At 45.0% G+C, this 26,106-nt stretch overlaps 1 protein-coding gene across 1 annotated transcript in view; it reads left to right on the top strand.

Annotated features, from left to right (window-relative positions):
• Positions 1-2,783, top strand: part of SLC22A2 (solute carrier family 22 member 2) — a 10,626-nt gene extending 7,843 nt beyond the window's left edge. The window contains exons 7-11 of the mRNA XM_005425650.2: positions 15-229; positions 482-590; positions 963-1,075; positions 2,132-2,231; positions 2,717-2,783. Of these exons, the coding sequence (XP_005425707.2) occupies positions 15-229; positions 482-590; positions 963-1,075; positions 2,132-2,231; positions 2,717-2,783 (604 nt within the window). The remainder of the gene's footprint in view (positions 1-14; positions 230-481; positions 591-962; positions 1,076-2,131; positions 2,232-2,716) is intronic.
• The last annotated feature ends 23,323 nt before the right edge of the window (positions 2,784-26,106 follow it).

Here is a 26,106-nt window from a genome sequence, read left to right on the forward strand (position 1 = left end):
TCTTCTCTGCCCAGGTTCACGAGCTCCGTCCTCTACCAGGGGCTCATCATGCACATGGGAATGGCTGCTGAGAACATGTACCTGGATTTCCTCTACTCTGCACTCGTTGAGTTCCCAGCTGCCTTCATCATCATCGTCACTATTGACCGTGTCGGGCGGCGCTACCCCTGGGCCGTGTCCAACCTGGTGGCTGGGGCTGCCTGCCTTGCCACAGCCCTCATCCCAGAGGGTGAGTCAGCTGAATGAAACCCCGTGGGGCTTCCCAGCCTGTCCTCTGGCACCTCCATGCTGCTTTGTGAGGGTCCCTTTGCCACTGCTCGCGAGTCCTCACTGTTCCCGTTCCCTCACTCACACGGGTGAAACAAAAAAAAACAAATATCCCTTAAAAACATCAACTGGCATGGGATCAGAGGTCCCACAGATGTTGTGTCAATTGACACCTGGGATGCTTTTAAATGTGTTGAATGTATTTTCTCTGCAGACATACATTGGTTAAAAGTGATTACTGCTTGCATTGGGAGAATGGGAATTACGATGGCTTTTGAAATGGTTTGCTTTGTAAACACAGAACTGTATCCAACTTATATCAGGTAGGTGCATCTTCTTCCCAGTTGGCATTTGGCCTGGAATCAAATAGTTGAGGCTGATGTGTATGTTATGTTTTATGCTAAATTAAGTTATCCTCAAATGTGTCAGAATTACACAGGTACTATTTAACATAAAGTGAGCACAATTAAAATGCTTAAAAAAGGTAGCTTAATAAAGAAAAGAAATGTACTTTTAGACAAGAGGAAACTCACATGACTGAAACAAAGGCAAAATTTGGGAGAACCAGGGTGGGTGAGGGATCTGAAGTTCCACACAGTGCCTGGATCTGTCCTGTGTGAGGGTGAGAGTTGTGATCCATCCCTTTCCAGCTGCAGTACTCTGACACTAACATGATCCCTCTGCTGCCAAACCAGGAACCTCGGGGTGATGGTTTGCTCCTCTTTGTGTGATATTGGTGGAGTCATCGCCCCATTCATTGTCTACAGACTGGTGGAGATCTGGCACGATCTGCCACTGGTTGTCTTCAGTAAGTGCCACTTTACCTCCTTGCCAGCCCCTTCCAGGGTTCAGTGGGGGACCCAAATTCCAAAGGGAGGGAAAAGCCACCAATGCAGCTGCTTTAAGTCTAGCAGAAGCCCCCAGCTCTCTACAAGGCCTTAGCCTTCAGTTTATGACAATTTGGAACTTGTTTATGCACTCATGTCTCCTTTGCCCCTATGATTTCTCCTTGCATTTTAAAGGAAGTTTGAGTCAAATACGTGTTTGACAGATGGCAAAGGACTCATGAAATTTTTGATTACCTTAATATTTGGTGTATTTAAAGCTGATTTACTGCTCTACTGTGAGCTAAACTGTCTTTGTCCAGCAGTCAAACTCTAGAATTTCCTGTAATTCCCTGTTTAATGGAGTACAAGTATGGCTGTCATGCTTCAGCTTTTCTGACACTTTGTTAACTGGCTCCTCTCCAGCTACTTGGAAAGTGCCTGGTAAATAAATGCAAGATAAGTTTTACAGACTAGTGACCTGAACTCTCAGGTCAAGGCCTGCAACACTTTTATGAATCTTTAGGTCAGCACATTATTTACAGAAAAATACCTTGAATGGCAATATGCAGATTTTGACAGACAGGACATCTAGAAGGTGCTTAATAGATTTAAAACACATGCCAAACACATACAAACTGGATAAAAGAAATTATCAGAGGAGAATTTGATTGTGTTGCTTAGAAGATAATACATTGTGTGTACATTTTCTAATCTTATATGGATGGCATAAAGATGGAATGTGTTTCCTGTCATGCTCTAGCACTAAAAAAAGTTCTTTCCTCTACAAAGGAAGGATCTGTCCAGTTTGAGGTGTCCTAGCTCATGCATAACTCACAAGAGGAGTTGGTTTGGTGCTGTCTCCACAGGGCAGCCACATCCTCCGTTTTTGCACCAGCATGACAGTTTTGCATATGAGACTTGAGGTGCACACCTTGTACACAGGACAAAATAAAATGCCAGTGACAAGTCCACTCAGTCTGGCAGTAGCAAGTGGCTGATAAATGCTTACAAAAGCTCTTTGTGCCTCTGTTTCAAAGCTGTGCTTGGTTTGATTGCCGGTGGATTGGTGCTGCTTCTGCCTGAAACTAAAGGAAGAGTTTTGCCTGAGACTGTGGAGGATGTTGAAAACTTTCACAGGTGAGTCATGATGATGAACTTGTAGCAGTTTTCACTTGAAATTGGGCAAAATCCCTGTCCAGGAGGAATCCCAGGGGTTACTTGGCTGCCTTGTTCATTTCCAAGAAGTTGCTGGGTAAAGTTGCTGGGTAACTCTCACTGGACAGATTCCAGACTCCTTTTACCCCATGTAAAATCTTGAGAACAAGTAGCCTAGGCCTTTACTGGCCTGTAGTTGCACTAGTCTCTCGAAAGTGCTGCAACACCGTTATAAATGGTATTTGTGTTTAAAAAAATGCCTTAACACTTGAAGAGGAAAAGGGCAGTCTTGGCAGCAGCTTCACATGTGGTGTGTGAAGCACCAGTGTCTGCTGAGGAGCCAGAGCAAACCTAAGGGAATATATATGGTCATTTTATTGGGGCCAAGGCAGAGCAGGTGAAGAACTTGGATGCTCCCTGAACAGCTTCTTTCCTGGCTGATGTTCATGTCTTATTACTCTTTGCAGGCAAAGTGCTCCAACGGCCAAAAAAATCTATCTCCAAGTCCAAGGATCAGAAATAGCACATGGCTGAAGAAGGCCTATCTCTTTCTGGGTAGTTTGCTTTAGGGCAGTAGCACAGAAATGCCACTTAGAATAAACACCCTCTGAAAAGTCTTGCCTCTCTTTTTTCAATTTCTATGCATATCCTTTATTTACAGTGTTTAGGGTTTTCTGATGGGATTGTCCCAATTGCTGCAGAGCTGCTTCACCCTCTATACACTAAGAGAAACACATTTTAGGGCTGGGAAATTTTTGTACCAGCTGTGTGAACTCCAACGTGGACTTCAAGAGGTCTTAACTTGAGTATGGTGGGATCCACACCAACAAAACTTTGTAAGTCTCCATGAAGTCTGACTTTGTTGGCTTCTCTTAAGAAGAGGCAGCATAATATGGTATTTATCTCCATTGTAGAATCAAGGTAACTACAAACCTGGTTCAGTCGTGTGACAACTTACACAGAGTTTTTTAAAAAATTGATTTTATTTTCTTCTATTTTACTGGCTATTCACAAGGATGTATACTCATAAGGATGGGCATGTGGCAACTCCAGAGCATGCATAGCAGAAACACTCTTAAAATCCTTTATAAGGTAATAGCATTATACATGTGCCCTGCAGGGGCATTCCTTTGGAGTGAGCTGGGGTCAGGCTTGGGAACTTGCAGGACCCTGACCAAGGGTCCTGTGCATCAAGGAGAATCAGGAAGAGCACTGAGTCTTCCAGGAAATATCCAGCACCTTCGGAATTGTCCTAGTCCATCCTGTTGAGCAACTGCAACAGCCCTGTGGCTGCAGGGCAAAACAGGGACAATGGTCCTGTGGCTCCCCTTCCTTGTTTGTGTTGCTGGTCCCTATCTGCTGGAAAACACTGGTTTTCCATAAGGATACTGTGAGCAGGGTACAAGATACCTCTGCCCATTGATAATCAGCTGCAGGGAGAGAACTCCCAGTTGAGCAAGACACTGCTGGACTCTAGCAGGCAGGGTGAAATTCCCCCAGGATTGCATCCCAGTGACCTTGCACCTGCTTTCAGCTGACCTGAACCTCAGTTAATGTTCAGTGCTGCTGTGAGGGCCTCCCGGGCAGGGAAGTGTGCTGTCCAGAGAGGCAGGGCCATGGCAAGGTTGCCTGAGAAGAGTAGGGACAGATCAGGAATGACATGACTTTGGCCCGGGTAGTTGCAAAACTAGTATTTGCTTCAGGGTTAGAGGGGAATGAGCTTGTCCCGAGAGGGCAAGAGGAACAGTGGGGGTGTAATTATGCGTCTGGTAGAGCTGATGTCCTGCTCTGGTTTCAACTTGTCTCTGCCCTGCACTAAGAGAAATCTGTCAGAACTTCTGACTTACGATTCTTTGATATAAAACCTGTTGAAAACTCTGCAGGTAGAAAATGGGGGTGGTAGCAACAAGTCAAGCAAAGCAAAGACGGAGATGAATAAATAAATAATTACAAAAGCTGAGTCCCAAGACCCTTACCCATCACACTGGTATTTATTCCCACAAGCACTGCTACTGCCACAGCAGGAGCTACAGAGCCTCTGGCATGTCTTTGCTTTACTGTCATCTACATGTGATAGTGACATCTGCTTCTGCTGGCAGCTTAATAAACACAAGGGCAAATGTCCTTCATTCATCTCTTTGCTAGTGACCTTTGCCCATTGATGGATTGATTCCTGGAGCTGGGAAGTCAGAGGGATGCAAAAGCTGGTGCAGCTGCTCATGGCTGCTCTCAAAATGGGGAGCAGCAGCACGGTGTCCTGGGGGGTGGCAGGAGCGTGTCACCCCCAGGCTGTGGTGGAGCTCACATCCTGCCTCAGGTAACACAGCTTCCTTTCCCCTAAGGAGCAGCTGGAGCCTGTCTGCTCCTGGGGCTGCTGGAGCATAACCAGCGCCCGTGGAGCTTGGGAAGGAGCACTTCCAGACCAAGCGCCACCTGACTCTGGCAAGGAGCCTGGGAGCAAGTAAATAGGGCCAGATTAATTAAAGTGGGACTGACCCCTAAAGAGGACCTGGCCCCTCAACTAATTACTTAACCCTGGACTTTATCAGCTGTGTCTGAAGAGAACTTAAAATCTCCATGTTTTGGGATACCCACCAGCCTTCACCAAATGGGTTTTGGCCAACCAACTTTACTTTTACAAATTTTCTGATGTTCTCCATGGCATCATCTAATGGGTAGATGATCTTGTGGCCAAGGGCTGCACCTTTCTAAGCACTGTTCTCATCCTCTGCTACTGCTGTCAGCACCTAAATCCAAATGCCAACATTATAGCATGGCTCTTGTTTGGGCACTTCTCTGTTCCTATCCCATCCCTAGTCTACAGCACTATGTCATCCTACATCCTTAATATTTTAAAATATTAAGAAATTGGTCCTTCTTCCACAATTAGCACTGGTCAGGAGGCAAACTCAAATCCAGAGAATAAATACAAGTGGATGAATATGATGTGAATCACAGCTTCTCAAGACTTATGGAGAGGACTCTTCAACCTTCAAAGGCACACAGCAGTGATTTTCCACCATGGTATGGAGAGAAGACTACTTTAAAAGCCACACCCTTTACTCCTTTTTTGGCTTATCTTTCCCCCTGCCTCAGTACTTATTTCTGACAGATGTTTGGGAGTTTGGCCATGTAAATAATCAAGCTCAGGGCATTAGGAAAACATTAATGCATAAACACAAACTTTATTGTGCTTTAATATGCAGGGCAGAGCATCCTGTCATTATTTGTGCTGGTCCCAGGGGGTGTCTGTGATGGGGCTTTCTGCTCCTTCCCCATCCCTGATCCTGAATTTTGATGTGGTTGTACGTGGCCCAACAGATCCTGAGGATTCACTGCCTCCAACTCCTCACTGTCTTTTTTTTTTTTAATTTTCCAGATTGCCTAATATCTAATCAAATTCTGGAATGCCAAATCTTAAAAGCCAGCCTGGATTTAGAGGTTCTTGTTTTTTATACTTATTTCTCTGGAAGAAGAGGAGCAAATCTAGGAGGGAAAAGGGGCTTGTGGATGCCTCGGGCTCCCACAGTGGGCTCTACAGGGGCAGTGCTCACTGCTGAGTGGCAGGAGCTGAATTATAGACCAACAGCACCAAGATTTTAAGGGAGGTAGAGGGAACTGTGACAGCAAATCAGATACTGCCTCTATGCTACTTTTGTGCAGAGTCAGGTGTAACTTGGAGGAAGTGAGCTGGGCTCGTGACTGCACTCCTGCTTGCTGCAGAAATGAGCTGTGAGTGAGCAGCCCAAAGAGATTTTTAGTTTTATAAGAAGCAAAAGAAAGTGCTCCTTTATAAATTTCCCACTTTTTCCACATGAGTTGCTGCTGCCAGATGCTCTGGGACGCCCGAAACATGAAAGTGTTCAGGAGGCAAATAGAAAAAATTTGCAGGATGGTCCATGAGGGAGCAAAGCAAAAATGCTTCTGGCTCAGGAAGTCTGCTCTTGTTACAGACAGTGCTTTGAAAATCAGATGGTGTCAGTGGGGGTCAGGCCTGCTGCTAATCAGGGGTGCCTGCCCAGAAGGTGCAATTGCAAATTGGGTAACTGAGGACAGAGCCGGTGAGCCAGCCTCCCTTGCTGACCTGGATCAGGCTGAATGTTACCATCCAGGTGTAGCTTGGTGCAAAGGCCATCAGAACCCCTGAAACCACACTGATGCAGTGACCAGAAGGCAGAGCTTGTGCAGGTTTTCCCAAACCTGTGGAGGGAAAAAAAGAGAAGAAAGAAGTTCAGCTCCTGGAAGGGTAGGAGGCAAACCAAATGGTCTGAAGAGGCTGTAGAGGACGTCTGTTAATTTTGAATAGGAGTCTATATCTGCTCTTCCCTTTGCAGCATTAACCACCTCTATGGATTTCCCTCTAGGGAACTCCCCTGCCTTGTGTTTTCATTGCTCACTTTTGGTTAATGACTTGGCCAATGAACTCAAGATTGCTCTGATATGGCTTCCCAACCCATCTTTCAAAGCTGCCATAGCTTTTTCATAGGGATTTGTTTGCTACCTATGACCTTTTCATATTTTCTTTTCAACCATGGCTGACTATTGAGCTCTTCTTGAGTAGGGTTTTGTACATGGCTGTCATTTGTCATTCCCTTTTTCACTGTGACTCACTGGTAGTCAGAAATAAAGGGTTTCCAAAACAAACAAGCTGACTGGAACACTGGAAAGGCATTTGATTTCTAGCTGACAGAGATACACATTCAGTTAGAAGTATGAATTATAAAAGCCATCAAATCAGTCAGCATCCACTAACAAAAATAGCATGATAATAAGTACCAGCCAAAATAAGTGTCTTTTGTTTTTCACAGTAACCTCAGCAGATCCCATCACTCAAACTCCATCCTCTCATGAGCCTGACATACAGACATTTTTGACTTGCCTTAAAGTTTAGCCCATGAGAGCCTCATCAGACCACATTTGAGACTTCTGGTTTTGTTTTTACCCTGAACACAACACATCCTGGTTATGGTATTTTGTGTTGCTCTTGGGTGCTCTCAGTGCAGGAGCAGCAGCGAGCTGGGGCAGGGTGGTGTGAGCAGGGTGCAGACCCCTTCTGAACACTCTGACATGTATTTGTTTTATCTTAGGAGGAATTATATCCTATTCCCTCATGTCTTTCCATGCTCCTGCTTCACAAAAAGCCTTTGCAAGAAGATCCTTCAGTATTTGACAGAGAGAGACAGAAGAGCATTTCAGCTATAAACGGCTATGAATTTGGAAGCTCTGGTTTCTGTTGCCTCTCACCATCATATGGTGGCAAGAAATACTTTTGCTAGGGAACATGATTGCTTGGAAAGGTGATCAGAAGAGTGGTGCTTCTGACAGCCATGGAATCCGCTGTCTGCTGTTTCATGTCCTGTTATGCCTGGATGTGGGTGCATCACCACCCAAGCCTCAGTTCTGGAAAAAAAGATGGAATGTTTTCAAGTTTACTAGGAGATTAGTCAGAAAACAAGAACTTGGACTTAAGAGAATGAGAGGATAAGGGAGGTGACAAATGTTTCTGATTAAAACAAAACAAAACAAAGGCATTCCAAAATGCATGTGAAGAAAAGCTGAAATTGTCATAAGTCTGTCCACTTTTGTCCTTGAAATGGGACAGAGGACTCCATCCCAGGATGGTAGACTGGATATAGGATTTTTGTGGTACTGCTGTAGCCATTTGATGGTTTTCACCTAAGAATTTCTTCTGCCAAAGGTGTAGCCACACACAGGATGTGGCCACAAAGAGTTCAATAAATCACTATCTACTGATGAAAAATCCATTTAAGCAGAAAGCTTCTAAAAAAGCTGGTCTGGTTCACTGGCAGTATGGTAAAGATTTAATGAGGGTGGGAAAGCAATCTCTCCAATCTGTGCATAGATGAGCTCCTTCACAAGCAGATCCATTTGCACAACCTAACTGATGGTGTGTTTGCCTGCCCTGAAACCAGGGAGCAGGGACCAATGAGACAAACACAGTCCCATCCTCATTTTGTGACACTGCAGAAGTACTACAGGGGATGGCTATGCCCCTTCCCATTGACCTTCCCCCTTGGAGGAGTGGGACAGTGAAAAGAAGGGAACAATAGCAATATCTGTTCAACAGAGACAATATTGGGGTAGTCTTGGGAGGAAAAGGCTATTGAGAATACAAAGTAAAAAAAAAAAAAAAAATTCGAGACAGACTGGATGTCCAGAAGGATTGTTCACTCCCTGTTACCTCCATTTCTTCAAATTCCAGTTTCATCATCCCTTGTTTTATTTTACAGAAAAATTTGTATATATGCAGAGGCAGATAAGCTGCAAAGCACTGAATTTGTTCAGAGTCTAACTTAAAAAACCAATTCACTGGGCAGATATATGGCTCAATGATAATTGTGATGGAAAAGAGGAAATGAGGGACAATAATGTCTCGAACTGGCTCAATACAGACTCAGCCGAAAAAAAGGAGGATCAAATAAAATTTAGGAAGAAACAACTGCTTCTATTTCTGTAGAAAATGGAAGAATATTTCTACTTCTGTTTTCTGAGAAAAACTCTCCTAGTTTGAAACTGATTTATGGCCATCTGGATGCTGTTAAAATTAATGTGAAACAAATTTATTGTGAAGATGAGCAAATAGTTCTTGGTGCAAAAACTATTTCATCTTGGACTCCGAGCTTGTGTTGCCTTTTGCACCTGTGAGAGAAAACAAAGTTTCTCTACTTGCGTGAATTCCTCAGGGTTGTAAAAGTGGAGTGATACCTTTGCATTTTTGTGGATTTTTGGGTCACAACAGCCTTTGAAAGTAGGACCTCAGAAACCACTCCCCATCCCCCTTTGAAAGATGCAGAGACCTTTTCAATCAGGTTTTGGTTGCACTTATTTTCTTTCTGGATTGTGAATGTTGTTCAACAACATCAGAAAGCAACCAGAAGAAAGAGTTCATCCCATCTACACACCACCCACCTGTCTGCTATGTAGCCAGTGCTCATGGAGCCAATAAAATCCCAGCATTCACACACCACTGGAAGAGGTCCAGCTTCCAGGAGTCCTCACACACCAGGTTAAATTGTAAGGGCAAACACAGTTAGAAGCTCAGGGGCATTCCCCCAAACCGTGGCTGTTTGAGAAGGGAGGAAACCAATGGCACCAACCATAAAACAGAGGGAAAGAAACCCTCTATCTTGTTAAGCTGACATGTGCATTACATCTTGCTTGGACTTTCCCCAACCTTGTGAAAGTTACACCCCGGAAAATGATTGCATAATGACACATAAAGAGACTGAAAAAGGGAGGAAAACTCTGAAAGAACAAACCAAAAAGCTCAGAAAAAATCTCATCCTCTTGTCATCACCTATCTGCTTGAAATTTGGAGGACACTTGGAGCATCATCTACTTCCCAGATGCCAAGATCTGTCTCAAACCATGTGTTTCCTTGCTGCAAAAGCAGTGCCAGGTGAGAGAGATGGAGGTGCAGCTGGAGTGTCCCTCACCTCATTAGCACAGGCATAAGGCCCAGGATTTGGCTGGCTTTTCTCTGAAAAGGGAAAGGGTTACTTGTGAACTTGCTTTTGATTTACAATTAACAGGTTGTCAGGACACACCCAACAATGGGAGGAGGGCAAATTCGTAATAAGTTCTCTACAGTTGGAAGGATTCACTCAAGTGTAATTAGCCTTCAGCCCAGAAAAGCATGAACGTATTTGGTTGTTTATTTAAACTTTGTCTAACTCAGACAAATTTGCTGGGGCCATACCGAACAGCTCAGCCTGGTTTCCCTGGTGTGGAGGACAGCTGGGGTGCTCTTCTCTGCCCCAGCCCATCTGCCCCAAGGGAAAACGAGATGGACTTGCTTTGTAACACTGATGATAGTGAAGCAAGGAAATATGAATGTCCTACCCAGGGAAGCTGGGAAGTTTGTTAAGGTTGAGTTACACAAACATCTGCTAGGCACAGTTTAGGTATAGCTAATACAGATTTGGCAGTGGAGGGGAAGTAGGAGATCTGTTTGGAGATCATTCCTATACTTCAGGTCTCTACATGGCTTTAAGACTATTAGTACTGCTTTGCACTGATTTTCATATTCTAGATTATCTGGTTTAGATACTGTAAATTGAGATAAAGGAGCACTGCTGTTGCTGAAGCATTATGTGAGAAATGTAGCCCTATCCTCTGCTTCTTGTTCATTATGGATAAGTGTCTGGATTATCATCCAAAAGTGCAATTCCTCAGTTTGGGCTATGGGGTGCTACCCTCAGTTTGGTGATGGAAATAATAATTACGAGAATAGCCATTTATGACAAGATTGCAGTATTATGTGCCAGGAAAAACAATCATTTCCCCTTGTTTATGTAGATGGATCTTTGCCCTGAGTGCCTAGCAGGTCCTGACATTGAGTGTTTATTAGCAGTCAGACTCAGACTGTACACCAAAAGCAAACTTTATTAGTCCAGCATGTTCTATCTTTAAGCTGTACAGACAGGAGTGATTTTTTTGGGCAAGCTATGCCTCACCTCTGCCATGATAGAGCTCCCTGGGGAGTCACAGACCCAACCATCCTGGCAGGGACCAAGGGGATGGCGTGGCATTCACATTCTCTGAAAAATCCCTTTGCCCAGGATTTTTCTCCTGGGAAGCTCAGAAGCTTCAGAGAAAAAGGAAAACCATTATCTCATTTGCTTCTCATGCGTTTTGCTCATGTGGAATGAGTTTGGAGATTGTTTACCCACAGGTGATTGCTTCATTGGATTCTGGTGTGAGTGTTTTAACTCACTGGCCAATCAGTGCCAAGCTGTGTGAAGACTCTGGAGGGACTCACGAGTTTTCACTAATAGCTTTTTAGCATTGAGTAAGCATCCTTTCTGTATTCTTTAGTATAGTATTCTTTAATATAATATAGTTTCATAAAGTAATAAATTAGCCTTCTAAGAACATGGAGTCAGGTTCATCATTCCTCCCTGCCACAGGATCCCTGGAAATACAATAGGACGGGGTCCCCAGTGCCCCCCAGGCTGCCGAGGGGGTCGGTGCAGCTGATGCCTGTTGTGTTCCAGTCCACCTCGTACCTCCTGCAGCGGCTGCTGAAGCTGGCCCCGTGGCCATCCCACTGGGGAACTGTGTGATTCAGCTGCTCCTCCAGGTTCCAGCCACAGCGCTGGCTCAGCTCAGCCACCCCGGGGCTGGAGCAGCGATGCCCGGGGGTGAACCCCAGGAAAAATATCCCCACATAAAGCCAAAGTAACAGGAAGCAGGCATAAGATAAAGAAGGCTTTCTTCTGAAAGAGGTCAAATTCTCTGACGTGCTCCAAAATGTTGGAGATGCCAAGGCTGGCATCTTTGTGGGTCACAAATCATGGAAGTATCCAACTCAGTTGCTTTCCAGGGCTTTGGCTTTCACTGCATGCCTAAATAAGAGCTGAGGTGTTTGCTTTAAACTCACAATCATATAATTATTTAAGTTTGTCAATTGTCAAGTCACGTGTTGCAACCTTTGTTTCTTAAATGCTGTTTCTAAACACACTTTGGCTCTTCTTTTTGTCTTCTGTTGTTAATTTGTTTTATATAGGACATACTTGAAAGGCAAGATCTCTAGCCTTAGCTTATGGCCATTTCAGTCTGTTACTGACAATCTGCCCATGCACAGTATGGGGCAGGTGGTAATTACGCTGTCCAATATTTTCAGAGGCCATAAATACTATTAAAGAAATATGTTCCATTTCCTCATGTACATAAACAAATGGAGAATCTTAAAATTACAGTGGACATAGATAATTACTTGTATGCTCTTTTGAGGGAATAGGAGAATACAATACAGCAAAAACACAACAGGGCAAATTTCTTTTAGCTACTTAGTGGTTGAAGAATAGTGTTGGGCCTCAAATGGGAAGCAGACCAGTCACTGCAGTATAAGCTGGCCTCTGAGTCAAAGGTGGCCAAACTGAGCTTGCAGGGGTTCACATGCAGCTGACCCACACTCAGGGAACTGAGAGTGGCCCTGAGATTGGTCACCAGCCCTTGCATGCCCATCCTGCCCTCTGCCTCCTGCGCTGCTCCGCAACCTGGGGAGGCAGAGCTTAGGGGCTGCTGCAAGATACAGCCCCATCTCACAAACAGTGTGCAGGTGTTTAATGAGAATTTATTAGACAATGCTAATGAGAAAATGCGTGATTAAGCAATGGAGACATCCTCAGCCTCCCTTACTTGAGAGGGTGATTAATGTCGTGCTCCCATGGACATGATTGCATAAGGTACTTTCATATTGTTCCCCATTTCCTCCAGTGATGGAGGACTGGAAGAGGTTCAGTGCAGCTGAACATCAAAAGTGTGGATTTGAACAAAAATAATTTATGGGCATATAATAAATAAATAAATAAATAAATATTTTATTTATTTATTATATCTGCCTGAAAAATTTCTTCCATCTTTCTGTCTGCAAATCTTTCTAAGCTGAACAAAGACTCTATAGCTTGGTTAGTGCTTCTGAAGGGAACCTCTGAGCAGGCTGCTGTCCCTGGGTTAATTTTCTCCTGAGGAGCACTCAGCGACCTCTCTGAGTTTTATGAAGCACAAAACTAAATAATGAGGAAAACAGAGGTGATAAGAATTATAATATTTAAAAGATCTATTACAAACAAGCACTCTTGAGTTACAATGACCAGCATTCCTAGGAAATGTCACAAATCACAAATGGGTGCTCCTTTGCAATAAACATCTTTTTCAGCCAAGAAAAGACCAACCCTTTGACTGTGTACAACTGAAGAATTAACCTATCTATCTCTGTTCAGTCTGGTTTCATCAGAAGCAGAGAAGGGACTATTCCCCCTGTTAATGCTCAAGGAGCTCACTGCACCAGCAGCCTTTAAACCTTGCACCCTCCTGCACACAGACTGCTCAGCAGTGCACATATTTGATGCAGTGGTTAACAGCTAAAGCCTGTCCCAGGCAAAACTGAACTAAGTGCAACAGGAAGTGCATAAACTCTAGAAATCTGCTTTACTCCCTTTCCTTATTCTGCCTACTGTGGTTTCATGCTGGAGAAAGTGAGAGCTGCCAGTGTGGTGTTCACATGCCAGTTTTCCTGGCAGAAGGTTGTATCTCTGATTATGACTAATGGTTTTTCTTCTGGAAAACCTTCACTGTCACTTGAGTATTCTCTTTTATTGCCAGGAAGCAAAGTGTTGTCCTACAGTGGGAGTGACCAGGAGTGGCTTTACATATTGCAGGATGTCCAGAGGTTTTGGCTACTGCCATCCAGGCTGCCCTTGAATAATCCTGGCCAGACTCTCTCCTGTGTATGGTCTCATCAGTCTTGATGGAAATGAGTGGTCCATTGTTGCAGTGTGAGCCCATCCTACCAACATAAAGGCAGATGACTCTTGTCACCTGAATATCCCCAAGTACAATGTCTTTAAGATGTTTTTAGGGTGGTTTTTTTCCACTTTGCTGGGGCCAGAGCAGGCAGGGAGCATGCATGCACTTCTGCTGGTGGATCTGAGTGCATGTGAATGGAGGCAGCATGAGAGCTTGCCAGGCTGACATCTGTACTGAAAAACTAAACATGACTCTGCATGGGCTCAAGCACTGTCTCTTAGCCACTGTGCTTCATCTTTACCACCCTCCCCTGATTTTTTTGCCTGATTACTGTTAGTGCCTCACAACACTCAGGCAGGGAGCTGATGTCAGGCAGGCTGTTTCTGGTATTCAGGAGAGAAAAGATCACCCTGACTGGGGATGGTATGTACAGAGGTGAGCCATTGCCTCCAGCCTTCCCATTTACCAGCACAGATGCAGCACAGCACCCACCACCAAACAGCAGGAAATTCAGCCAGATGAGAAAAGGGAAGAAAGCCAGAGCAGCTCTGTTAGCAGAGGGCACCTGTGTCCCTGCCAGAAGACCTATATCACTCTGCAGTGGCAGGTCCATGAAACACTGTCAAGTGTGTCAGGTTTGCTGGGTATAATCAGTAATCCCTTCAGTCTGCAGTAGTGAAGCATTACCATGACTGCTTTAAAACAAGCCAGCCTTCAAAAGCTGGGGTGGACGTTCCTGTACTCTGACCTCCTGAGCTTTCGATGTAGGCTCGGAGGGTTGGGGAAATGTGAGCAAAGCCAAGCCTACCACATTCCTGTAAAAAAAATTACAGATGAAAGGCATACTGATAATGATTGTATAAATAGCTGTTGGCTGCCAAACAATAGCCCCAATTCAAAGAGCTGAAATCATCCTCTCATGAAATCACTCATGAAGGCTGAGAAACTGAGGCAGAAAGATCTAGCAGGTTAGCTTTTCAGAGAAACTGCTTTTCAGATCTTTGAGAATTTAGGCTAAAACTGTTTGCTAGTGGTGCCTTAGACAGACTTTCCCATGCGGACTTTCCCACCAGGATCACGCTGATATGTCCTACAAACCTTCTTGCATGAGTAAACACTTCTGCGTTGATTTCCTTCTAGTGACTCATTCTTAGTGATGATTTTGGATCAGTACTTCCCTGTGTATTTGGATCTTATCATTGCTCTGTTTCCTGTGAATATATCAAGAACATAGACTTTTAACAGGGAGCTCTGAGCATGCTGTCTGTCAGAATCACATGCTGCTCTGTACCTGAGCAGGACATGCTTGGTTCACATGAATGTGATGGAGAATCACTGGAAACATCCATGGAAGCATCAAATAATGGATGCACTGAGATGCACTGCCTGTGCATTGGGCTGCAACTACCTCAGCCAGGCTAAGCCAGTCTGATTTCTTGGTGCAAAGCCCCATCCCCTTTCCTACAGCCTGTTGTGGCATTTGTTAATCCTGTAGACAATTAACTGGCTCAACTTGCTATGAAGACAGAAGCCAATCCTATCTGCAGTAGTAGGTTGTAGGGCTCAGTGAAAGGATGAGGAAAATTCAGCACAAAGGAAGGCACAGGATCACATGGCATTCAATCTGCTGGGAGAATGAGCTTGGAAAGAAGAGGGAAGAAGCAGGATGTCCCTGTGGTGATGGAAAAACCATCAGCCTTGTAGTTTTTGGCAGGGTTTCACCTGGGCTAATGTCAGCCGTGTAAAAGCTGAACATGTAGCATCTAGTTACCTCTGGGTATACATCCACGCGTGAATCAGGAGCCTACAGTGGTGCTTAATAGCAGATCTGTGCACCCAGAGCTGCTAATAGCAGCTGGAGGCATGGGATCTCAGCTCTTCAGGTCAGCACCGAGAGCTGGATATCCAAGAACTGACTGTAGAGGGAGCCTATGCACCTTGTTTTTAGGCTGCTTAAGTTATTTCAGAAGGTTCATGTTTGCATTTGGTATTTATTTGCACCCTGAGAACTTATTTTATAACTGAGAGAAACAAAGTGTACTTTATGGCTGGCTCATATACTACTAACACATTTTTCTCAGATGATAATCACACTGTATTTTGTAAAACCCACTAGTTTAAGATTATTTGCATCTAGATCCAAAAGTCACAGCTTGAGCTCATTTCTTCCTTGCACATTAATTACCACCTAGTATTGTGCAACCCAGGAATATCTCCCTTGGTGAAAAAGACAGCTCACTGCTCAGTCCTTACTCTTCAGCTTTTGCCATGGCACAGAGCATGACATGTTCATGGAGTTTGTCCTCTGAAGGTTTCATTTCTGCAGCCATGAGGTGGCATGGCTTTGCCAAGACCAGGAGCATGCTCAGCTGCTCTACCACTGGCATTTGGCCTCTTGGGCTGCTGGAGTGCTGGGTGAGCACTCTTTGGCCAGGATGAGGATGCTTGTGCTGCCCAGGGAGAGGGAATTGACCCTGGGACAGCTTGGCTTGTTGTGAACCTGTGCCATGGTCCCTAGGGTGCTGTTGCTTTGTTCTGACTTCCCAAGGAGATGGCAAGGTCACCCCACAGTATGCTTGGGGTTTGTAGAGCTGCTCTTATCAAAGGGCACTGATAACAGGTTACCAAAGTGAGCAGAGGAGTCCAGGCAGCCCTGTAACTCCCGGCACAGAGCCCAGAGGGTGTGCTAGGCACTTCAGGAAAAACACACAGGTTTTTTTAAATACTGATCAGAGAATTCTCCTGAGACCACCTACCCATCCACTTCACAAAACTCCTCCAAGAGCTGTCTGGAAGGGGTAAGTACATCTATCAGCAGAGTCAAGGATGGAGCTGGGCAGACCAGCCTTTCCCAGCTTTGGGATGTCACAGCACACACCATCATCCATGGTTATCTCCATGACTCTACCCAGCCTGACACCAGAGCCACCCAGCCTGTGAAGCCCATGGCTCCCAGGCCTTCAGCTCCCTGTTGAGCAGCCCAGTGTAACTGCAAAGAACAAGGGCTTGCAGTCTAAACCTTAGCATTGTTATTTCTTTTGCTCAGTTGAACTGCTGATACCTGCTGTGAAGGCAGCAGGACCCGCCTGAGACAAGCAGTGCAAACAGTGCAGGTGTTGCAAGATCCTGCTCAGAGCACTTGATGAACTGCCTGGCTGGGGTCAGCTGGGGACTGAGGCTGCATCATAACATACATTTTTGCTGCTGGTGAAGTCAGGCTTGCTGTCATGACACCCCATAACTGCACCCAAAGCTGTTGTCATCTTATTGCAAAAGCCCCATACCTTCTCGGTGATTTCTCATGTGCAGCTCCTCACAGCACTGACTCCTTCTTCTTCATAAAGCAACCAAAAAACTCCATCTCTCTCCTCGTCCAGCTAACCCACTCTTCTATAGCACTCATCATTATTGGACACAGCTGTGGCCTGTTAAGGGCAGGCCTGTTCCTAATCTTTGGTAATTAGCACAGCTGCAAGTCCTCAGGGGTGAGATTACCTTCTGCACTACCTTTATTTTCTTAGATTCTATCCCCCCACCCAAAGGTACCCGTCAGGGGCTGAGGGGGAGCCTATTTCACTGTTCTCTGCCTGGGCATGGTCACTCCTGAGTTGGTTTAAGCACATTGCCTCCTTCTGTCCCATGTGTAGAAGCTTCTTTTGGACCACCAGCTCTGCAGGAGTGGGAGCTGCTTCATGCCCAGATAAGAAGGAAGAGGCAAGTTAAGTAGGTGTCATGTGAAGCAAAGCTTGAAGAAAGCTTGCAAATTCAAAAGGGAAGAAAGAAAAAAAAAAAAAAGAAAAAGCAAACCAGCAGGAACTGGCCCTGTTCCAAGACTTTAAAACGTAGTTAATTACAAGCATTTAATTTTGCAGTAAGGTCTTGGGAGTGTAATTGCTTAAGAGGTTCCTAGATTACACATATCAATCATGTGCTCACTGCTGCGCTCAGACAGGGTATCACAGCTGCTCAGCTCGAGGGGAGGCACGGGGCCATCCCTGGCTCCTCACCAGGCTCAGAGCAGGACCAAAAGTGGTGGCAGGGGTTGAGGCTGTCCTGCAGGGATCAGAGCAGGGGTGTCCTGTTCCCACCTCTGCAGGTGTCTGCTCCCAGTGCTGCTGCTGACAGGTGACAAGGAGCAGCACATCCTATAACGGTTTCCATCATCAGGGGTCTCCAGATCCCTGCTTTCTGGAGCTCTGTCCTGGCCCACGCCTTTCTCCATCTCTGCAGTGGGAATGGCAGCCATGCACAGGTGGGAGGGGGAGACAGGGGTGCTTCTCTGAGGGGTGGGTGGCTGTCTGAAGAATATGGTGACTCTGTCTCATCAGGCAAGACTGCTCTGGAGCAAAGTGTCCTGGCCATGGGAAGATGGACAGGAACAGGGGGGCATGAGGAGAGACTGCTCTTGTCCTTTGAGAACAATTGCTCCCCGTCAAAGTTCCCTAACTTTCCTCTCTGCCCTGCCTCAATCTGTGACAGTCCCCTTCGACTCCTCCTGCAGTCCCTGTTTTTGGCCCAACCACTTCAGAAACCCTGTTTGATCCTTGAGGCAGCAAAATGCCATCAACCAGAGGACTGGGATGTGTAAACGCAGCCCTAGTAGAATAAAAGATGGTATAACATTATGAGAACTGATTTTTCTGAATTTCTGACAGCCTTGCTCCTGGCATATCAGCATGCAGCTGTTAGGATCACTGGTGTGAATGGGGTTTAATGAGAGGCTGGCAATTACAGACTTCCCCTAACTACACCATGCCAGAAGACTTCAACTTCAGAGTCATTATGAACAATATTCTGGGATCTTCCATATGGTCCTTAGCTAAATCATCATTCTAGCACTTTTGTGAAATGAGTGAACACACCTGTATCTCTTGGTATCATGAATTGCTCTTTAAATTGCAGAAAGCTTGGAATCAAACACAAAACACTTATTAAAAAGAGGAACAAAGCAGTTAATAGCAACATATGAGAATTGTAATTGGGGATCAATCCTAATTAAGCAACAGATATAAGGAAAGACTTCTTGACTCTGGGTATGAATATTTTTTTCTGAATGCAAAAGGAGTTCAGATATATTTCGCAAGCTTGAATCTTTGGGGAGTTAAGTATCATAAGCACACAGCTGTGATGCAGTTTGTCAGTGTTTGTTTACACAATTGTTATTAGAATGGACATTTATGTTTCTAAAAGAGCATTCTGCTCAGCAGTTGGCTTTGAAAAAACAGTCCTTTTGTAGCTGAGAAACGGCACATTGCTCTGTGAGATTTTGTGTTCAAGCCTGATGCCTCTGACATCCAAGGTGCTTGGAAGTGATGCGCATCCCCAGTAGAGCAGGAGATATCCAACACTACTCGTCACGTCTGCTGCTCCAGAGTCTTCCCTTCAGGACAGGCTAAAAGTTCTTGCTCTCAACATTTATTTCCATTTCTTAGCCTCTGTTGTAAATGTTTGGGTTTTGATATATTGTAATTTGGTTTTGTGAACATTTGGGCATCTGTCTACACATCTGAGAGATAATGAAATATACTGATGACATAAATCCACTTGCAGCTACAACTGGGGTAATACAAACACAATAAACACGATTTCTCAAGGTCTTCAAGGGTAAAGAAAACCATCAAGGAGCAATGACAAGGAGATGTCATAGTTTAAGTCCAAAGGGAACATACAGACCCAACATTCATAGACAGACAGTCAGCCTTTGGTAGGGAATTCTGAACTCTGCCAATCTATCATGAATGCAGACAGCTCTGCCTCCCTTTAGCCCCAGGACTAAATTTCAGTGGGACTAGCTAGAAGTACACTAAAAGAGGCTGCTCAGGGAAGTGGGGGAGTCAAGCATGAGGACACTAGCTAGCAGGCAAGTTTGAAGCCAAACACATTCCACATGAAATAAGAAACAGAGAGCAACGTTTTCTGGTTGAGTCTTCCCACGCTAATTGCCTGTCTGTGCTGCCCAGTGGGCTTTGGTGCTCCCTCCCTGCTGCAATAAATGCCTTCATAATGGTCTCCAGGGTAAGAGATGAGGCAGTGGGTGGACCTTAGTGGTGGAAGTGAGACAGTGATAGTCACCAGCAGATATCCTATTTGGAGCAGTGCTGATTTGCCCACGTGCTTCAGTGAGATGTGACCCTTGAGCACCATAGGGTTGGTCTGCTCCTCAACAAGCACCTTTTGAAGTGAAATATCCATGGGAAAACTGAGCCACTTTACAGCTAAGGCAGTGGGTGGAATGAGATCATTGAACTTGGCACTTTGTATGGATGAAGTATAAATCCAGCACGGGGACACTGCTGAGCCAGAGCAAGTCCACTTTTGACTCAGGAGGAATTGGCTAAGTGAAGGCAGGGGAGCTCCCTGTGCAAGAGCCATTCTCAGTGGCCTGAAACTAAGGCATGAACTCAAGCAAGCTAAGTGGCTGTGGCTCAGCCTGGTAATCAGATCTAGGTAAAAACAAGTGCAGGCAGCATTCACAGAAGGAGCCACAGTGGGACAGCAGCATGCCCCTGTGTGTGTGTACACGGGACAGTGTGTGTGCAGGGGCGTCCTGCATTTCCCAGCAGGTAACGGCCAAACAGACTCCCTGTGAGCCATGCCCTCGTCCCACTCTGCTTTGCCAAGGCTGAGGCTGCAGAGCCAGCAGCACAGGCAGTTTTACAATGCACAGGCTGCTCTCCAGGGAAGTACTTTGGAATGAGTGACCTTGTAAAATGTATGTCCTGACTCTCCTATGGAGCAATCTGCCCATTCAGTACAAGAGATTACTGATAACTTCTGAATCACTGGGCTGCTCCCATAAGTAGAAGAGTAAATGGACTATGATTGTACCAAGAAATTGTGAGCCTAAATTGTGATTCAATTATCTCTCTGAGTCCCTAAGGTTGAAAGTGGGTGGGCAGGGTGGTTAGTCATACCTGTGGAGACCACCCAGGTGAATGTCTATTCTTAGACACACATGCAAGAAAGCATGTAAAATACAATGTATGTAATACACGTACATAACACACAATGTATGTAATACAGGTACATAAACCACAATGTGTGTAATACATGTACATAACACACGATGTATGTAATACTGTTGGGCCAGGTCATAGCTGTATCACAGCAATGTTAATATTTAACTGCATCTGCCCCTTGTTAGCGCACAAGATACTGTGATCTCAGCTTTCCCTCCTAATTTCAGGGTGTGTTTCCTCTGTGACCTGCAGCAGAATTGTCCCATACCAGTGACGCCAGGGCTGGTTCCCAGTTCAGACAGCATTCAAAACTGGCCTGGAGCTCAACTCACATTTCTATCCAATGAGTGCACATGATACAGGACCTATGCCAGCTCTGCCTTCACATCAGTTTTAAGGCCAGCCCCGGCATGACGGGTCATACCCAACCTGCAGACAGAGAAGGATCTCAGCCAGCACAGATACTGTTAGGTTCCTTCCATACTTTTACCCAGCACTAGAAGCCTTACAGCCACACTGACCAGAGACTCTCTGCCTGATGTTGCTGCTGGTGGTGCATGGACACGCTGTGCATCAGGCACTTCTGGCGTGTGGGATACGTGTGACTTCACTTCTTGTTTTCTTGAATGCCACAGGCCAATAGATAGAAATACAGTAATCAAGGACAATACCCAGCAGGAGTTTCAGTGAGTTTGGGACAGTAGAGCTCAGCCGGGACTCCTTTCCCAGGGTGGATGTACTTTGTGGTGGTTCACACACAGGTGCTCTGCTGGGCTGATCCAACAGACAGCAGAGCCATGCCCAATGCAAAATAAATCTGACAGCTACTGAGCAGGGAGAAATACACTGCAGACTCCCAAACTCTGACCTTGTCAGGAACATCCTATAGGACTTGTGTGTGCTCTGAGATTATTAAAGGTGGCAGTGGTTAAGAGGAAAGCTTTTGAGAAAGTCATATGATAGCACGTAACAACTTTGTTTAAAATTCTCTTTGTGCTGCAGTTTTCTTGGAGTTCCCAGGAACAGTGAAATCTATGAAAAAATAATCTTAAGAAATAGCCCCTAGGTCTGCTAAATGAAACTGCTGCATAGCAAGTGAGAAGCTGAAACATGTGTGAAAATTTTCAGAAGTGCCAAAGTAATGAGCCAAGGTTTTCTAAGCAGGCACCAGGAGTGATCAGAGACAGAGGAATGGAGGCAGTGGCAGTATTAATTCTGCTCTAACAGTCAACAGTGCTGAGTTTCAATATTACTTATCTGTACTTGAAAGTGACAGCCACTGGATGAGCAATCATGCTTCCACTCACTTCTATGATCTCCTTGGCCCCCTCCTGCTTTTTGGCAGTCCTGTACTTGTTTTTGCACACACAGAATATTTTCTGACAAAAGCATAAGAAAGCAGAGGTGAAGTCAGAGAAGCCCAGCTTTCCTTTCCAGTGCAATGGCTTAGCACAGGTAACATAGACTCCAGTTACTCGGAGCTTTGCAAGGAAAAGGAAATACAGACTCATCACAGATGGGTTGAGATTGAAAGGCACTTGTGAAGATCACCTGCTCCAGCCCCCCAGCTCAAGCAGGGCCACCTAAAATCTGAATCACTCCCAGATGGCTTTTGAGTATCTCCAAGGATGGAGACTGCACAACCTCTCTGGGCCACTTGTTCCAGCTCTCAGTCATCCTCATGATAGAAAGATATATCCTGGTGTTCAAAGGGAACAGTTCAGCCTGTTCCTATTGCCTCTTAAAACATCCTTCTTAAGAATGTGCTTTAATCCTCCTGGCAAAAATTCTGCAGTCTCTGTACACAGAAGTCTGGACAGAGCCTGAGTCAATGAATCTCCAGAAGACCTTGGCGCAGTATAATCTATCAGGGATCACAGCTGGGACTGTGGTTGCAAGGCCTCCTTATGTTGGTCACAGGGCTGGTGTTTCCTCCTGGATTGTTGGCTGTATGGAACAGGAGAGCAACGGGAGGAGGGAGTTCTCATATTGTACGCAGAGGTTTTCAAGTTCTGGTTTTCTCCAGGAGCAAACAGGATTTTCCTGAAAGGTTCTTTTTCAGAGGAAGGAAAATTGAAATGGAGCAGAATAATATAAGAACAAAACGTGATGGGAAAACCAGGAGAGAAGTTTCCTTGGATATAGAAAAGTCATTGAAGGACTGGCTGGGAACACCTTAGACTTCCAGAAGATAAAGAAGGATCTTCCTTATTGAAAGCTGACAAATTGCTTGGCAGTGCCACCTGTCTGAGCAAAAGCTGTTACCAGGAAGAATGTGAACAAGGAATTCCTTGTACCTTAGTATATTACAATTACCATTTTAATCATGCTGCTGAAAGGGAGGAAGAAGAATGATTTTGAAGCAGAAGGAGGTTGGTGAAGTTGCCTTTAAACCTCCCCCATGCTGGGAGAGTGAGAGCCAGGGCCTGCCAAGCAGGAGGTATGTGACAGACAGCCTTCCTCAGCTGCCCAAACTGCTTACCCCATGGGAAGGGGGTGATGTCTGCAGTCCTGCTGCAGATGAGGAGAGCATGAGGTCCATGCTGGTGCCTGCTGGCTTTGCAGGAACATAAACCTCTCCTTGGCCCCACTGACCCAGGAGCAGTTTGCTGTTGTAACACAGGACTGGAGTGGGACAGTAATTTGAGGGGTCAGGAGGATGCCAGCTGCTGTACTGATGCATATATGGAAATTATATGGTAACGTTGCTCTTTTCATTCATTAAACAAACCCAAAGCAATCCTTTTTGCTTGTCTTCAGCTATAATTTTTGCTAAAAATACCATATGAACTAATCCTCTAAATAATATTTTCATAAAGTTCATCTCTGAATCAGTCTCCTAAATCTAAGTTTCAAGGAGCTGGCAGTTAGTCCAGGAACTTCTTGTTTGCTGAAATTGGTCTGTTCCCCATCTCCTCATCTCTGTGCAGAGGAGCAGATATGCGGGACTGGAAACCCTTGCTCCCCTGAAGGATGAATGGTGGGCCTGCATCCAAGGAATGCTACCCACCCTGGCAGCAAATGGCATCATCCCAGACTTTACAAGAGCTCCCAGTTTCCCCTTTCCAGGGCAGCTGGCCAGCATGGAGCTGGGGGAGCAGCGGTGCTGTCCCTTGTCTGTGGTTGATAATGTCCCTTCATCATCCAGCAGCCTCAGCTCACTGCTTGTCTGCAAGGGCTGAGCCAAGGGCTGCACTCCTCCTGCTGACACCAGCTGCCAGTGGGAGCAGCCTTGCAGCAGGAAAAACAGTCTTTTGCAGATGATGCCTTCCAGCTCCTGGGCTCTCTGCCTGCTGTGTCGTGGTGACTCTGCCAGGGACCAACTCTCCAAGATTCCTGGTCACTCCTCGCCCCTCACTCAGTCAAGGCCTGGGTTTGGTGACTGAAAGCTCAGCCTAGAAATACAGAATTCATCTCAGGGGCTTCCTTTGCCAGCTCCATTATTTTACCTGGGCCAGCTCCCCATGATACAGGCGTTACACTTTCCATCCCGTCACTGCATGGGAAAATGGATACACGTACTGCATCCTTTTCAGGTACACTCAGCTTGAGCAGCCTTTGTTTCAGTTCATCTATTTACTCAGGATCTGGGGATCTTAGGCCAGTGTAAACAATTTCTTCATTTTTGAATTCGTTGAATCATTCTTGCTTTGCATCTTCACATCAAATATTTACATCTTTATGGTTTTTTTCTTAAATACACTCAGATACACTCCGGAACATTCACTAAGGAAAGAAAAATAAAATAAACCCTGTGTAATAAATACACTGACATTTAAAATCAAATAAATGTTAAAACAACTGAGTAACTGAAGTACCCTGTGGTAGGGCCACATACCCAAAAATGTCCATTTTAAGTAGTGCTAAGAGCTGGATCATGAGCAGAAAGCAGGTTCATCCAGCCAAGCGGCCTGATGAAAGTAGTCTCGTCCCTCTTCCTATTAATAAAGCACACTAATATAGCAGGAGGTGAGAACCCAGCTGTGAAGGATTCCTTTGGGTTGATATTGTGCAGCCAGGACAAAGGACACGATGTTATAGCAAAGATAAACTACAAAAACAGAGTGAACTATAAATAGATTGTAACCACTAAGGGTTTCCGAAAGACATGACAGGGAGAATGGAGAAAGGCACTGGGAAATTACCAGTTCCCATCCATCCTCCCAGGATGACTTGAACATTCCCTGGTGCATTGGAGTGTGCTGGATCTCTGCTGCTGCTCTGAACTCACCCTGATCCTGCAGCTTTTTTAGTTTCTGCAGAGCTGTTTCTCAGTTCTTTTTCTGTGGCATTAAAAATAATTTGCTATTGTCTTGCAAAGACAGAAACAAGAAATCTGTTGAGATTAGATAATTTTTCACATAAATATAAAATGTATATTTATTCTCCCATGTGGACTTTGATCAACTAAGTGTTACGGTTCATGGGGTATTTTGAACCTGAATTCTTTCCTATATCAGATCATGCTGCTTCTACCCAAAGGTGCCCATAAGATGGGCAGTGGTGGTCTGGGGGAATTTCTCTGGTACTTTCTTCTCATGTATACAAATGCTGGCATTTTTGTTACACTGGCCACCTTAGTGGTCTTTTACATTCCTGAGTGTTCCCAGCCAAAAAAATGCAATAGAAAGACCAAAAAGAAAGAGGCTTGTTGGGAATACTGAAACATAAAAGTAAAACTGAGAAACAGTATGAAAGTAAATAATAGAGTCCAATGTTAAAAACCCTGCAAGGAGTTTCATGATTTTTTTTCTCCTTTTTTTAGAAAATGGAATTCCCCTTTCAGAAATAGCTAGGGAAGTATATAGGTAGGGAGGAGGCACTCTCAGAACTCTCCATTGCACTGGCAACACCATTGATAAGATTTAAAAGTTTCATCTTTATTCTCATAAAATGAATCGATAAACTTTAAAGTAAAGTCCTTTTATTAGTATTTAGAAATGTTGGCTTCCAAGCTTTGTGGAAACTGAGTCATAGGGGAGGGATGTGCAACAATGAGGAAATCACAAACAGAACCCATGTGATTTTTTCTGACTTTTAAGCAGAACTTGAGGCATGTACAGCTGAGAGAGGAAGCAACCTTGTGATTTACACCTGTCTGATAATGTGAGAGGGAACATTTTCATTTTATTATGCCTTTACACCCACCTCGGGAAATACACCTTGTTTGCTCCATTGTGTAAAATATCTTTTGGTGAACTTGGCTTGTCTTATCTCATGGCTGAAATGCTTGCTTATTCTGAGTCATTAGCAGGGAGCCTGATAAACATGCTGTGGGATTATGGCATATTTATCTGAACAGGAAGGTAGAGCCTGGTGTAACCTCTTCACTGACCTCCTGGGTGACTGATTGAAAACAAAAATGATGAGGGAAGCCACATATAGACTTTGAAAATGGGTATGTAGGAATCCTTTTTCCTCTGGCTGCCTTACCTTCAGCTGGCCTTGAGGAAACTGGTGAGCCCTTTCAGTTCCCGATCCTGTGTCAGATCCTGAGCTGAAATCCTGGCAAACACAGGAAACCTGTTCCCACCTCTGTGTGCAAAGCCACATTTCTGCTGCTTTCCCTCAGTACACTGAGAGTCAGGCTATCATCTGCAAGCACCCAAATGTGTGGTACCTGA

Source organism: Geospiza fortis, unplaced genomic scaffold (assembly GCF_000277835.1).
Source record: "Geospiza fortis unplaced genomic scaffold, GeoFor_1.0 scaffold217, whole genome shotgun sequence".
Lineage (NCBI taxonomy): Eukaryota > Metazoa > Chordata > Aves > Passeriformes > Thraupidae > Geospiza > Geospiza fortis.